We start from the raw sequence: 16695 nt of genomic DNA on the forward strand, positions 1-16695 counted from the left end.
CATGTGAAAGAAATCCTTTTTCATGACATACCATCTACACCTACATTCCTCTGTGCATAAAATCACATACGAACATGTTTTATCACCAGGCGACTACATTTGTGAGCTAACTAGAGTAAACCCTCAAATTGATATCTTTAACTTGAATGTATTTTAATGCCATGTCATTGACTTTCACCAAGAATTTTACCAAATAATAGCCAAGGAAAAAATTTGAAAATAAAAAAAAATCCACTTTTTAAAACTTTCCCTAGTATTTTTTAATCTAGTAGATAGTTAAGTAAATAAGGTTGCTTAGGTGTTAGGTGCTATAAGTTGTATTTAAGAAATAATATGATTTCTTTTAGAACAATAAGTTATTTGGAAATATGCTTTTATATTTCTAAATGTATTAGATATCATATTATTGTTGACTATTAGTATAATTACATTGTGACCAATGAATGTATTTAATACTATCCAAGAATTTTAATATCCACTTTCTTAAAGCCAAGCACTAAATATTCTTTGGATGCTTAGGGGGAAAAAAAGTATGTGACTCTCTAATGGTGTGAGTGTTTCAATTGTGGGCGGTAAATTAGCAGAATTCCTTCATTTTTAATTTTTTTCCCAACTCTGAGAAAGATGTATAAAATCCATTAACATTGGTCTTTATGTGTAAGTTACAGTTTACAAACCTACAGAAACTGGAGGAACAAGTTAAATAAAACCACAAGAAATAATTAGACAAAAACAAATAATTAGGCTGTTGAAATCAGAGGACAAAAGCCAGTCTTTTCAATAAATCCAAGTAGGAAAAAAGGAATTGTGGTAGATTAAGAGCCTGAGGGGATACAAATACAATAGCCAAATTATGGAAAGAATCCATATGTCAATCAACTGATGAACTGATAAAGAAGATGAGGGATATACATATAATAGAATATTACTCGGCCATCAAAAAGAATAAAATCTTGCCATTTGCAATGATGTGGATGGAGCTGGAGTGTATTATGCTAAGCAAAATAAGTTAGACAAAGACAGGTAACATATGATTTCACTCATATGTGGAATTTAAGAAACAAAATAAATGAACATATGAGAAGGGGAAAAAAAGAAGAAAACAAACCATAAGAGACTTTTAAAGATAGAGAACAAACTGAGGGTTGATGGAGGGATGTGGGTGAGGGATGGCTAGATGGATGATGAGTATCAAGGAGGGCACTTATTATGATGAGCACCGGGTATTGTATGTGAGTGAAGAACCACTGAATTTTACTTCAGAAACCAATATTGCACTGTATGTTACCTAGTTAGAATTTAAATAAAAAGTTGAAAAGAAAAAAATAAAAATTAAAAAAAAAACTGTATGCAGTGTGTAATCCTAGATTCAATTGTAGTTTATACAAATGATCTGTTAAGAAAGTTTTTTGGGGTCCATTGAAGAAATTGGAATATGATCAAGGTCTCAGGTAAAATCATAATCTGCAAAAATAAAAATTAAAATAATTGAAAACAGAAGTTTGAACAGTTGAGTATCATATGTTCTCATTTAAGTTATATCTATATTTTTTCATTATAATATACAAATATTTTGTGTATGTATATATTTACATGTGTGTATAAAGATAGAAATTAAAGATATGCATTAGGGTGTGAAGTGTGGTAATATGATCATCTTTGGATGGTAAGACTTGTGTTGATTTGTTATTTGTATTTTCTACTTATAATTGTATACATTTACTGGTTCTATAATGATGAATGTGTACTCAAATGTTACAGTGAGTTTGCAAATTTTTCTATAAAGACCTGTCAAAGATTTGCTTAAATAGTATAAATTTATGTTATAAAAGCCATATATTTACAAGTAATAGATATTTCTTCAACAATTAACATTATTTTTTAATAAGTCAATCCTATTCTCATTATGGAGCAACTTTTTATCCCTAAAGAAGTTTCTGGCCTTAAGAAAATTATCAGGGGTTCCTGGGTGACTCAGTGGGTTAAAGCCTCTGCCTCCGGCTCAGGTCATGATCTCAGGGTCCAGGGATCGAGCCCCACATTGGGCTCTCCACTCAGAAGGGAGCCTGCTTCCCCCTCTCTCTCTGCCTGCTTGTGATCTCTGTCTGTCAAATGAATAAAAATTTAAAGAAAAAAAGAGAAAATTACCAAAGAAAAACCTACACTTGCTTTTTGTTAGGATGACTATTTTTCCTTCATTTATTTTCAACTTTTTCTTGAAAAAGTTGATAATATCTTAAATATCTTGAAAAAGTTGAAATAATATCTTAATATTTGTAAATGTTGCTAATTATAAATACTATAGATCTGGATGTTTTCAAAATTCTATTTAGGAATCTACTTTTGAAATGGTGAGTTTAATATGCTTGCACTTATTACTACTATATTAAAACTTATTTATATGATTTTATTATGCACTTTTCATTTTCTGTTTGTTTGAAACAAATTATTTTTGCTTTTTCTATTTCATTTGTATAGGCTGAAGAGCCCATCCCCCTATTATTTTTTTCTCTTCTCTACCAGATAAGAAATAATATACTCTATATTCTTCTGATTGTAATATTTTCAATTTTGAGATCACATATATCTTGTAGTCTAAAGTTAATTATGTCTTTCCTTTTTATAAGAACATCATAAAAGCAATTTCAAAGCTGTTTAACCTCCACAATCTCCTTCTTCCTTACCACCTCATATTCATCAACTTTTTAAACTCTCCAAAATATAATTTTTGTTTTAGATAATCATAATTTGTTCAGATATACCCATATGTTATATTATTTTTTTATCCAGTTTCTCTAATAGTCACTATGGTTATTTTCTTTCTCTGTCTACCTTTTTTTTAAAGTACATTCTTTACAAAAAAGATGGTGGGGACAAAGTCTATTTTCCTTTTTTTAAAGGGTTTTTATGTGTCTCCTTTCCTTGAATAATTATTTAGTTGGATATACAATTCTTTAATGATAGTAATTTTTTTAATCAGCACTTTGAAGATATTTTATTGTTTTCTGCCTTAATTGTTGCTATTGGGGAGTCTTCATCAATCTAATTGTAGTCCCTTAAATAAGTAATCTCGCCCCGTGGCATGTTAAGCTCTTCTTTTTTCTTTATCTTTGGTATTATACAATGTATCAAAGATAAAGCATTATTTCTGAATCTGATAATCCACGTATTTCATCAATTCTGGAGAACTCTCACTTATCTCTTTGAAAATTATTTTTCCTTCATTGCTTATTTTCTTTTCAAATTGTGATTGAAGCATGCTAAGTTTTCTCAGTCCATGCTTTATCTTTTAAGTTCTCTTTTATCTTTTTCTGTGCGCATTTTTATGCTGTTCCAAGCATTTAAAAGAATTCTTTCTCAGATCTGGTTTGATCTTTTGAATTTTTTTGGAAAACATATTGTTTGCATACTTTAAGTGTTACATATTTGAGATTTAAAGTTTCATAACTTGTATCTTTATTTGTAGTTTTCAATAAAATTATTTATCCATTTCATGCATGCATGTTAATGTGTATATGTATGTATTGCATATGCATGTATGTGTGTTGATATATGTATATGCATGTGTCAACATATGTACACAATGTGTTATATGTATGTGTGCACATATATGTATGCATGTCTGTGTCTATGTATGTGTGCACACGTGTATATATGCTTTGTGTGTTTATGAATCATATATGTGCATTTGTGTACATACTTATGCACACATGTATGTGAGCATGTATGTCTGTGTGTGTGAGTATGTATACATGTGTATTTGTATGTACTATCATTACTCTAGAATCCTATCAACTTGTTAATTCTTTGACCAATTTCTATTTCTCTAATATTTTTCCTTTGTTTTGAAACTACATAGTTTTATTTTGTTTTTAGCTGAACTAAAAGTCTCTTTTACAAAGGAAAGTTAATTCAGTTTCAATTTTAGAATTTCTCTTATCTAAAAGTGTTTTCCATTTTTCCTTTCTAATAACTTCATTTTCTATACTTGGCTGTGTAACATGATACTTATTTTAATTTCCAATAATTTAGAAAATACATATTTTAAAATATTTTTTGAAAGCAATTTTTGGGTAGATATGCAATTTGCCATGGTTTTGTCTCCCATCAAATCATCAACAGTTCTGGTCCTTGGCTTATTTCTTTAGGTATCTATTACATAATACCATCATCATAGAACATTATGTCTGATTCCTGATAAAATGAAGCTTTCAGTAAATGTTCAGACTCTGTGAAATTCCAGATTTTTGAGCTCTCATTTCTATATAATATTATATTTCCCTTCCCTTGACCTACTTTTCTATTCCAAGCTTAGTACTTATTGTTTTCATACCTTTTAACTTCAAAACCTTTGGCTAATATGAAATTAAAATAAAACACAAACTGACTGGTTCATATTATTTTATGCTAGCTTTTACTTCAATACAAGCACTCTTAATTTAATAACATCTGCAAAATCTCCTTTGCCATGTAAAATAACAGATGCACAGATTCCAGGGATTAGGAAGGGCATTTTGGGGAGGGAAGCTATGCTTCAGCCTATTGTAACTCACACATAAATGTTTCACCAGACTTCCTTCCATCTTTCCTTCCATTTTCCTCTCCTTCTATCTTTCTTTTTCTCTTCTTCAATTTATTCAAATAAGCCAATACTTGTTTTTCTCATTTCTCATTCTTCTGCCCAGGGATTTTCCACTTTTCCTGCTCTAGTTTTTGAATGAGGAGGGCAATTTTAATAGGTAGTATTCCTTCTTTCAGGGAGGTCTCATTGATATGGGAAACAAAGGCAAAAAAAAATTATATTTCCTTAGTACCTACAGCCCACTGACAAGTCCTTAAAACAGGCAGAGTGACATTCCTCTAGGAACTCAGATGCTTCGATGTTAATAATTTGTTAACGGCACAAGTCATCTCAGCCTGAACCACAGGATCCTGTAAGTCCATGTTAACATATAAAAATTCCTTTGGGAATTTCCTTTATCTCTACTCCCAAGATGTATGTGGGCAATCACCCCCTAGCATATGACTCACTGATAGACATCTGAAGGGTCTCATGACTGAGTTTTTACTAAACAGTAATAAATGACCCTTTTCTAACAATAGCTGCTCCCCTCAAGATCTTAGAAACCTTCCTTCCAAAATTCATTAGAGACTTTCGCTATCTCTAACCCTCTCTCAACTTGAAAGTATATAATGAGGTACTCCTCATGACCCAAGTACAGCTCTTTCTGCCCACGGTTCCTGTCCCGGTGTTGTAATAAAACCACATTTTTGCATGGAAGATGTCTCAAGAATTCTTTCTTGGCTGTTGGCTCTGAACCCCAACATCTCACCTACATCATCATCATTTTAGATTTTATTATTATTCTGAAAATAAACGTTCACGTGTTCCTTCTCAGAGTCACGTTCTTGGCAATATCATATATCATGCAGGTTTTAAAACACAGGAATTTTTTCGTGGTTGACTTCTCAAGTGAAGTGAATTTGCAGTAATCCCATTTTACCCTTACTCAATCAGGCTAATAGGACTAATTATCTCTTTCCTGAGGGCAGGAAACTAGAGCCTGGTCATAGGGTCACTGTTTTTGCTATTACCACTTCGTTGCATTTTCAGGAGTCTCTCTGCATTGCTAATTTTTGCTGGCCAACCTCCTCCATTTTAGGATAGAAGTTTAATTTTAAATTACATCTCTAGTGATGGCATATCACAATTTCTACCTGTTCACTTCAAAATTGGGGGGGGGGGAGCAATACAAACTGATCCCAAAGCTCAACTTCCTGGAGGGTACCTTGCTGATCTTCGTTACAAATTCTCTCATATCCTTACGCAAGACATTTACATAAGAACTTTGGGGAATTCTAATGATCTTGTTTTCTTAAGTCAAAATTTTGAGACACAAAATAAATATTTTAAAACTTTCCAGCTGTTGGTAACAACAAGTGAACATGCTTTCAGGAAGCCTTGAACAAACAGTGAGGTTTGGCTCTGTAATTACTTTAACAAAACATCCTGATTAAAAGGGCCATCCATAAGGAATTGGAATATTTCTCCAAGTCACAGCTGATCTTCACACTGCTTAAGCCAAGCAGAGAATGCACAGAAGGAGAGGGGATTGCTTTTAACTATCTCTACGTCCTACTCCTTCTCCTTAGTGACCTGCAAGGCTCATTACCACTGTAATGAGTAGATCAGTCCCTTGGAGTTCACCAGGAGACTCAAAAGCAAGAGGGGAAAAGTTATGCAACACAACACACCTAGGGAGGACAAACACTGCAGTTCCCTCCCAGGAGAGGTTTCTTTGGCTACTGCAAAGAATGCCTCCCATTCCAGCTGCTTTTCAAAATGACTGTTTCCCCCTTAGCTATAATTTCAGGCATATCAGAGCAATTCTATATGGAAATTTCTGACTTTAGGACTCAAAACTTTCCTACATTAGCCATGAAAGTTTTAGGAGAAGTCACTTATATCTTATGATTTAAACACTTCCATCAGTAAATTAAAATTAGATGAATAAAGAAACCTCCCTTAAATTAAAAAAATATATATATATACTTATATATGTATGTATTTATATATGGAAATAGAACAAGCTATCAGGCTGTGTATTCTTTGAAACTACTCACAACCAATCCTGAGATTGTTCATTTGTCCAAACATCAATGCCTATCAAGGGTAACACTTTTTAATATTTGAATGATGCATTCAAAGTAAGATAATCAAGAGGAAGGAAGAAAAATTGAAATCGGTCTAGAGGAGTATCTCCATGAAAAGAGGTTATGGGTCAAGAAATATGGGCCAAATATATGTGGACTTACTAATTTCTTATAGCCAATAAGACACTTTGTTTTTCTAAGTTAGTAAAACATATCTCTCCCACATTCATATAATTATATGCCCTAAAATGCCTGTTTCCATCATGGATTTTTAAAAATAGTGTTCTTATTTATTTTTTAGGAAGAGAGAGAGAGAGAGAGAGAGCATGAGAGGAGAGAGGTCAGTGGGAGAAGCAGACTCGCTGGCGAGCAGGGAGCCCGATGTGGGACTCGATTCCGTGACTCAAGGATCATGACCTGAGGGGAAGGCAGTCGCTTAACCAACTGAGCCACCCAGGTGTCCTCCATTATGTTTTAAGAGTGAACAATTTCAGGGCACAGGGGTGGAGCAGTCATTTAAGCCACTGACTCTTGGTTTTGGCTCAGGTCATGATCTCAGGCTCCTCAGATCAAGCCCTGAGGCGGGCTCTGTGCTCAGGACCAAGTCTCCTTGAGACTCTCTCTCTCCCTCTCCCTCTGCTCCTTGCATTTGTACACTCTCTCCTCTCACATTCTTTCTCTCAAATAAGTAAATCTTTAAAAAAAAAAGAGTGAACAATTTCAAGTCTTAGTCCATAACAGTATTATGTGCAAGAAGCATCGACTGTACTAGTTTTCTTCTATTAATTTTTTATTTGCCTTTTTAGATTGCTAATGTACACATTATGGACAAGGACAAGAGCTGCATCAACAATTACAATCCAAATAAAGAAGTGAAAGAATGAGAAAAGAGGCATTATTTGAAATGTGTTGCAATGTGTTAAGATAATTGGCAAATGAGTAACACTTGGATGAGTGAGGGCACATTTTAAATTAATTGTGGCAGAAATAATTTTCCTAAAGGCATTCTTTCTGAAGAATATTTACTATGCTGTCCTATACATCCTTCCTTGTAACCTTAGTCTACCTCTTTTTCCTGAAGTTTTTAGTTCAAGTACTATTTCTTTTCATGAAGCTTTTTCAATCAGTACAGTCATTATCTGTTTACCACTCAAGAGAACTGTTCTTCTCTCTTTCATGTTCGTACTCCCCATAACTGGGCACATGATGGGTTCTTAATTATATTTCATAATATACATCAATATGCATCAATACTCAAGAAAGAAAAAAGTAACCAAGAAGGTTGCATGCAGAAGAGGGACATTAGTAAGCCAAGAGTATAGAAACTTTCAAGCAAATCCAATTAAGCAACATTTATTAAGATTTTATTCATGAACACATCATAGAGATTCTTGATTAAAATAGATGTATGGATTGGATCATATTAAGATTGCATTCAGTTAAGTAGAATGTTTGGTGCCATCCCAGGGGCTGTGATTTTGATTCCACTAGACTGTGAGTCATTTGGAGTGAGGAGAAAGAGCTCATAAGTCAAGTGGAGAGCCCCATTCATCCTGGATATTTTATAGGACCTTCGGCACCTCTGTTCCATTTATTTTCACTCCTTCCAGTAAGAGATATAGTCCCTTAGGTTTGGGTAAATGATATGACCTCATTTCTTAGAATCTTTTGCATTGAATCACTGTCTTTTATTGTCACTGGGTCAATTCTAGAGGATTCGTGGAGGCTTTGCTCAGATAATCTGTATTAGACACTGGACAGGAAAAACCTGGTCCTGAGTTTCAGATCCACAATTACTAGCTTAGTTATTTGATTAAATTAGTTAAATTTTCTTAGCTTACGTTACTTTCCTTTAAAATTAAGTCTAATAATATATACCTCACAAAGATAAATGAGAGGCTAAATACCAGTTTATAAACTTTAAGAGTTATTTCTTTTTTTTTTTAAAGATTTTATTTATTTATTTGACAGAGATCACAAGTAGGCAGAGAGGCAGGCAGAGAGAGAGAGGAGGAAGCAGGCTCCCTGCTGAGCAGAGAGCCCGATGCGGGACTCGATCCCAGGACTCTGGGATCATGACCTGAGCCGACGGCAGCGGCTTAACCCACTGAGCCACCCAGGCGCCCCAAGAGTTATTTCTTAAATAAATAGAAAAACAAGGTATTTGTGTAGCTTATCTTGTCTTTATTCTTGAATAAGACAGAGCATATCCTCATGACTTTAGACCCAAGTCACCATGGTCTCTAATAACTTTCACCACCAACTGGGCTATAACTTCAAGATGTCTCTTCTTGTTATTCTGCTTGGAGGGCTCTTGCCTGACCTATTCATGCAGTTGCCTCCCTCCCTGCCTTAAGGACCGTGCTGATATTTTACCCAATCAGAGAGATCTTCTCAACACCCTACATAAAACAGTACTCCCTAATCTTTCTATTCCCTCTATGATGCTTTATTTTTCTTCATAGCATTCATCACTACCCATCTCTAACTCAATAACATTTATACTCTTTGAGAATAGGGATCTTATTTATTGCTTTACCCTTGGTATTGAAAATAATGCCTGATATATATAGACCTTCAAAAAGAAATATATGTTGAATAAACAAATACATGAATGTTCCCTAATCTATTAGTGAAGGATATAAGCTTTATGAAGTGTGGCTTTGTGTAGCTCTACAACTTTTCGATTTATAATACCTAAGACAAGTTAAATAACATCTGCTAATTCCCAAGTTACTTTTCCATAAAACCTGACATTACCTCTCAGCTTTCCTAAGATGGCCCATGGTTGTCTAATCTAATACAATTGTTTATGCTTCAACCAGGGTAATCTCTTCAAAATGCAAATATAATTAGGTCACTATTTTAAAAAAATCCTTTAATGACTTGCTTAGGATAAACCACATTATTGCTTTAATGACATTCTTGGGATAAAGTCCAAAATCCTTAATTTGTTCTTGCAAGACTTAGAATCTGCTATTTTACAAATCTCAACACATGTCATCTCTGTGTTTCAGTCCTGATGGTCTTTTTTTTCAGATCTTGAATACTGTCATGGTCTGTCTTAATTTCAGACCTGCGTCCACCTTGCCCTCCACATTTCCTCCCTCAGACTGTCATGTATGCTTTTGCATAGCAAACTCCTGTTCACCCTTTCGGTCTTTGTTTAAAAGCAAACCTGTATGTCTATTTGCCTATCAATCTACCTATTCATTCTATGTTGACAGATCAGATACTACCAATATTCATCCAGGAAAAGGCAGTTTCCTAAGGCTTCACCTGGAATGTCTGTTTCTCTTTGCTATGTTCTAAGCTCCACAAGGAGATCATGCCTTTTATCCACTAATATTCTCAGAGCTAAGCACAGTACCCAAAACTTAGTAAGTTTCCTATGAATATTCTTTAATGTGCCAGTAGGAATAGCTGTTATTGTGGAAATGGCATTTTTTGCTTGTTTTCCTGCCACATTAATTACTTCATAAAATGGAATCTATGATCATGAGTGATGGTGAATTACTTAGAGGAACAAAAGATCAGGAAGGGGAAAAATGAGAAGGAGGAGCTCAAAGAAGAAGGTAGGAAAAGTCAGAAGGGACACTGCAAGAACTGGGACAAGAATAAAAATAAGGGAAAGAGAGAGAGCAAAAGGGAGAGAAAGTGGAAGGGACATAGCATTTTCACCTTGCAGTAACTTGGATGCCTTCAAGTCTACCAGTGAAGGAATAAGAAGATTTCGTTGTCAGTGATTTAGACAGTCATCTGGCACCAGATACATGTGTGTTTATTCTTTAAGCCACTTTTCCTTGGTCTCGGTTTTTCTTTTTTAATTTTAATTCTTAAAAAAAATTTTTTTTTTATTTATTTGTCAGAAATAGCACAAGCAGGGGAAGCAGCAGGCAGAGCAAGGAGCCTGACACAGGACTCCATCCCAGAGTCCTAAGCCAAAGGCAGATTCTTAACTAACTGAGGCAACCAGGCATCCCCGCTTACTCCGTTTTAATCATTTAACTTGAAGTATACTGATCATAACCAACTTCTTTTTTGAGTACCTCGTACTTATTTCTGCTTTATTAATTAGACTTTTTTCTTGTCACTTCTATTACTCATTTCTCTTTAGTCATGATGTTTTTATTTCATAAGCTATTTCACATCTGCTAATTTTATTATTTTATTTAAATTATAGATATGTGACTTTTATACAAATCTCAATATCTCATCCACAAATGTCTTAAGACAACAATCAATTAAGTAAATAAGGCAGATTATTCCTATGTAAAAAAAGATGAAGTGTCAAATATTAATGGCCATATCACAAACAAGCAAAAAATATATATTGCTGTTTTGCAGAAGCATCATAAGGAACAAGAGAAGCTATGTAAAGTAATTATATTTCATGATTACTATCAGAAATTGTAGCAGTTCCTATGAAGAAAATCTCAATGTTGGTTATTCAATAAAATTTAAAGGATTATTTTAAATTATCTTGAAAAAATAACTTATGAAGACTATAATTAATGCATAATTTTATGTGGCATGCTTGAAAAATCTATCGAGGATTTTGTATTTTGTACTGTTTGGTTTTGCATGGAAAGATATAGGGTGAACAGATATCCCCAGTGTTGGAATTCATCAACTTCTATTAAGGGAATATTTGAAGCTGAAGTAACAAAGAACATAGAAATCAGAACCATAATGATTGGAGATAGATCTTACCATCTAGATCATTCTCAGGAGTCTCTGCTGTGTACCAGTTGGAAGGTGGTCCAGTGCCATTAACTGTCATGGCTGACACTTGGAAGCTGTACTGACTTCCTTTCTCCAGACCTATGAGAGAATTTTCCATAAAGAGGAAAAAAGTTACTGATTAACAAGTATTTCTAGCAGGATTTCCAAAGTTTTAGTAAAATTTTAACAACAGTGGACACACTACATGGTTTGTGACTGTTGTGGTAATTATTTTGGCCAAAAGGGTAGAAGTATTATGTCAAGAAATCAAATTATTTTTCATATATTCTCATTTTTTTTCTAGTTTATAAAATTGTATCCCTGAAAATAGCTTCTGGGCAGATGTAGAATATAAAATATGAACGATGAAGAAATAATAAAAAATAGCAAGGATCTTTTTTTCTCACAGTCTGCCCGTGAATTAAGAGCGCTGTCTATAAATCAAGAGCAGTCATTCTAAAAATTTACGTCTCCATCATTTATTCAAGGTCAGTGATTATGTTTTCTTTGGGCCAAGAAAAAAGAATCCAAAGCCACTGCACTTAAATAGAAAATATTAGGTGCTTTGTGTTTCAAAACCATCACAAAACATACTTGTTTTGAATCACCTTTCATACTAGAAGTATGAAAAAAGTCTCTCTCCATGACAATTTGGACATAAACTATTGTACATAGTGATGATATCAGGCCTTAGTTTAGATTGTACAGAGAACACAGGTTGATGAGAAATGGCCCATGTATCACTAGTGTGATATGTGTAAATTTTTACCTAAATAATATTCCTTTTAGCTAATGAGCTAGCAGCTCATTATCATGACATATTATTGTAAAACAAATGAAACTTGTTAAAAAACTGTGTGACTTTTTTGAGACACTTAGGGTTTGGCTTAAAGCAACAAATCCTTAAACCTCAAGGAGTTGAACAACCCTAATAAAGTTAAAAATATAATCACTCTTTATTTTTTCTGTTACTCTAAAGTGACATAAATGTTAGTAATGAGAAAAATTCATAAAGAAAATGAAATATTGGAGAAATGATGCTTACCATATACAATGTTACATATTTGTAGATTTTTTTGCTGAAGCCAATGAGTAAATCTTGGTCCTAAGGGGAATTTTAACTTATTATTAATTGGAGATAATGCTTCAAATGATGGTTAGAATGGACTTGTTAATATCCAGGGCAGTTACCTTCAATAAATTGTGCTATTAGAGAAGACAATTTGATAAATACACCCATACAAAAGATCTATAACACAAAGTGCTATCTTCTCAAGAGAGTTCTAATTTTGTAAGATAGGCTAAGCTCCATGAAGAAATAGACTAAGAATGGTTAATATTGTTGTTGTTTTTGTTAATGCTGATGTTTTATTTGTATATCCATAGATCCCACTACACTCCCTGACACATGGAAGGCACACACAAAAAAGAAGCTGTGGAAAGATCCACTAAAGCATTGCTTAACACACATGAAAATATGAGGTTAAAATACAATAACCAAAATCATCAGGTAGGCTTGTGCTCACTTTGATTTGTCCCTTAGTTCACATGACACTGATCTGGATTTGTTAACGTTTTGCACCCTTTCCTAGGCCCCATAGTTGATTACTGAGGCAGAGGGATTTAGAGTTCTTCCAGATTATTAAAAATAATAGGGAGAGAATTCTGAGAAGAAATGCTTACCTAATCATTGTAATTCATAACTTTCATAGTGTTCTTATCTGACATAGTTTTAGACCATCAAGAATATTATTTTGTATTAAATAGAAATTTAACTTTATTTTTCTCTGAAATGGATGGTCAATTGTGCTAATACCATCTCCAATAATGATTAGGAACACCATCTGTGTTGGTCAGTTTTATGTGTCAAGTTGGCTAGACTCAAGTGCCCACTTTTCAGTCAAACACTAATCAAGGCGTTGCTGTGAAGGTATTTTAGAGATGTGTCTAAAGTGCATATTCAGTTGATTTTAAGTAAGGAATATTATCCTAGTGCTGGGAGGGGGGCAGATTCAACCTGGTGAAAGGTCCTAAGAGCAGAAGTAAGGCTTCCCTGAAGAAGAAATTTCACCTGCAGACAGCAACTTCAGGTCGAGAGTTTCGGCCTGCCCTTCCGAAGCCTGCCCTATAGATTTTGGAATCACCTAGCCAGCCATCACAATCAATTAAGCCAATTTCTTGTAATAAATGTCTTAGTACACATCACCACAGGTTCTGTGCCTCTTATTGAACCCTGACTGACATACCATCTTATCACACGCAATATTTGACATAAAATGGAAATCTTTAAATGCCCTATATTCTGTTCCATTCATTTGAATGGAACTTAAATCAAGTAAGTTTATGTGTGCAGAATCTATCAATTTTTAGTAGGAATGTATTAAAACATCTCACTAGAAAGTAGATAGGAGTAGTAAAAATAGTTCACTAGGAAGAAGAAAGATCTCTCCTCCAAATTTTGCAAAATTTTCATTTATATTATATATATATAATATATATTCATATATATTATGCTGAGGATCTGCCAGTATCACTAATTCAGTTTTGAATAAAACAAAAAGCTACTAACAGTTCGGAGTGAAATTTTCATGAGGAAAATTGAGGAAATTTTAATTTAATTAAAATTGATTTAATTAAATGAGGAAATTTAGGGACTATCCATCTAATATTTTCCCAGTGAAGCCTTGCTTGACCACCCTGACCTATTGATCAGAACATCCCTTCCAACCAGGGAAAGGGGTTGTTGATATCATCCTCTCTGACATCTGTAGTGAGGGTTTAACATGCTGTATATATTAATGAGTAGGTCACTCGGAAATCTAGCCAAATTTCCTTGAACTATTGTATTTTAGCTTAAAATTTTTTATTTTGCATTTTATTCTAGAATATACTTGCATAATCTCTCTCACCAAAACACACCTAGAAATTCTAGATTAAGTATAAAAAAATCTAAATATATACATAAAATCCCAATATCAAAAGAGGTCTTAATATTTATTCAGATGGCCTATCGAGCATTATTTAGATGTATGTCTAACTAACAAAGTGATCTTGTAAACAAGAATGCCTTTGGAATGAGAAATTCACCAAGTGAAGGCACTTACTCAACCCTTTAACTTATTAGAAGAGTTCTTCCTTAGATTGCACTGAATATGCTCTACTGTAGTATGTTTGCAGATAAGCTTAGTTTTATACAGCAGGGATAAAAGAAAACTAAATTCCTCTCTTAAAATATTTTTACCCAAATCTTCTGAATCTACATTTTGTCTTCTGAAACCTGTATCAACAGGATTAAACCTATGACATTATTCTATATCTAGATAAGTGTAAGATGCAGTAATAGGCAGAACCAGAAATTTTGGCTTTTCAGAGAGGCATTCTGGATATTACCTTTAGAATTCTAGGTTGCAAATATTCCTGCTTCTTTGTTGTGAGGGATACTTGCTTGCCTGGGCAAGGTTTAGATGTACTGAAAGCCCTCTTAATCTCAATTTCCCATATAAAGTAATTAAGAAATCATTGTTTTTCCATCTTATAAAGTTCTTTTGAGAATCAAATGAAAAACTGCTTTTCTAAAATAGTTTCTATAACTAAACATTTAATGGATATAAAGATAACATTGGCAAATTACTTTCTGACTTGATTTTCACATACTCTATGATTTTGCCACAGAATTCATTATTACTTCCAGTCTAGGGATAAAGATAATAAGGTTCAGAGAAATTAAGCAAGGTTACTATGTGGAGTTTTAATCAAAACCTGGATGCTCTTGCGTAAACACCCTTGGTTCTGTCCTATCTCCTGTTGGGGCCCCAGAAACATTCTCCTCAGAGACCTACCTGGCCCAGGCTAGGGCCTAAGAGGGACATCAGTAACAAACATAAAGCCCTGAAAATATGCAAGGAATTTTTGTCTAAAATGATTATATCCAGAATTGAAAAATAAACAGGCAGGGAGGAAAGAATGCATGATTCTATAATTTTAAAAATGGATCAACCTAAGAGTTCAATAAAACTTCAAATTCAGTGTAGAATTAAGTTTTTCTCTCACTTAGAAAAAAGTATTACCATTGGAAAGAGGAGGTGTCTTCAAAAGTTGTAACAATGATCACCATGAACAATCAAGTTTTTGAGACACAAACCTGGATAGCTGATATTTAAAGATCTTTCAAAACAGTATCTATCTATCTGTCTGTCTATCTATCTATCTGTCTGTCTATCCATCTATCTATTCATTCATTCACTGAAGGTGGGGTAAAGGGAAACCTGTTTGGAATCAAAAGCTTTTTTGTGTGTGTATTTCTAAAAGTCATTTCCCGGGATGTGTTTCCTGTGTTGGGCAAGTAGAAAATTTAAATAGCATTTTTTAAAGAAATAGGTAGGAAAGCTTTGATTTAATTTCTTCTAGAGTTATGCAGCTCCTTTTGCTGTGAAGCTAATAGTCAATTTTTATTATCCAACAGATACCTTTTTAAATTGTGCATTATTCCACTTTATTTATTCCATTTTGTGTATCCCTTTATACACACAAAATCACACATTCATTGTCTGTGGTTGGAAACACATTACCTACGGTTTAAGAGCGAGGAGTATAGGTTTTCAATTCAGGCAATGTTAGTTTTACTCCACCGCTCATGAGATATGTGACCTTGAAAAGCTTGCTTACCCTCCCTCTTTGCCCAAGTGTCCTCATTAATGAAATGGGAATATATATATAAATTGTTACAAAGACTAAATTTGAAAAAAAAATATAAGGTGTTTTTCCTATAGAGGTTTTCCAGCTTTGCCAAGGAATATTAATACACCAAAGAACGGACATATTTGCTGTATACATTTTGATGAGTTTGGACATATGCAAACATCCATGAGACCCTTACTACAACCGTGGTAATAAACATAACCACCACTTCCAAAAGATTACTCGTGTTCTTTTTCTTTTTTTTTTGTAATGGTAGAAACACTTAGCATGAGATCTACTTTCGTAACAATTTTTAAGTGCACAATACAGTATTGTTTTATAGCAAAACTCTAGAATTTATTCATGTTGTATAACTGTCACTTTATACCCATTGAACAACTCCATTTTACCCTCCCCTTCTCCTTTGGCAACCACCATTCTATTCTCTGCTTTCATGAGTTTCACTATTTTAAATGGCTCATATAAAAGAAATCATGCAGTATTTGTCCTTCTGTGACTGACTTATTTCACTTAGCATGTCTTCCAGGTCCATCTATGTTGTTGCAAATGGCAGGCTTTCCTTATTTTATTTAAGACTGAATAATATTTCATTGTGTATCTATTTTTACCACATTTTCT

The 16695-nt window shown here is 33.7% G+C and overlaps 1 protein-coding gene across 1 annotated transcript in view; it reads right to left on the minus strand.

Annotated features, from left to right (window-relative positions):
- DCC (DCC netrin 1 receptor) overlaps positions 1-16695 on the minus strand; it is a 1152813-nt gene that overhangs the window by 172928 nt on the left and 963190 nt on the right. Inside the window, exon 14 of the mRNA XM_044242950.1 lies at positions 11368-11478. Within this exon, the coding sequence (XP_044098885.1) occupies positions 11368-11478 (111 nt within the window). The remainder of the gene's footprint in view (positions 1-11367; positions 11479-16695) is intronic.

The sequence above is a fragment of the Neovison vison genome, chromosome 3, assembly GCF_020171115.1.
Source record: "Neovison vison isolate M4711 chromosome 3, ASM_NN_V1, whole genome shotgun sequence".
NCBI classification, from domain to species: domain Eukaryota; kingdom Metazoa; phylum Chordata; class Mammalia; order Carnivora; family Mustelidae; genus Neogale; species Neogale vison.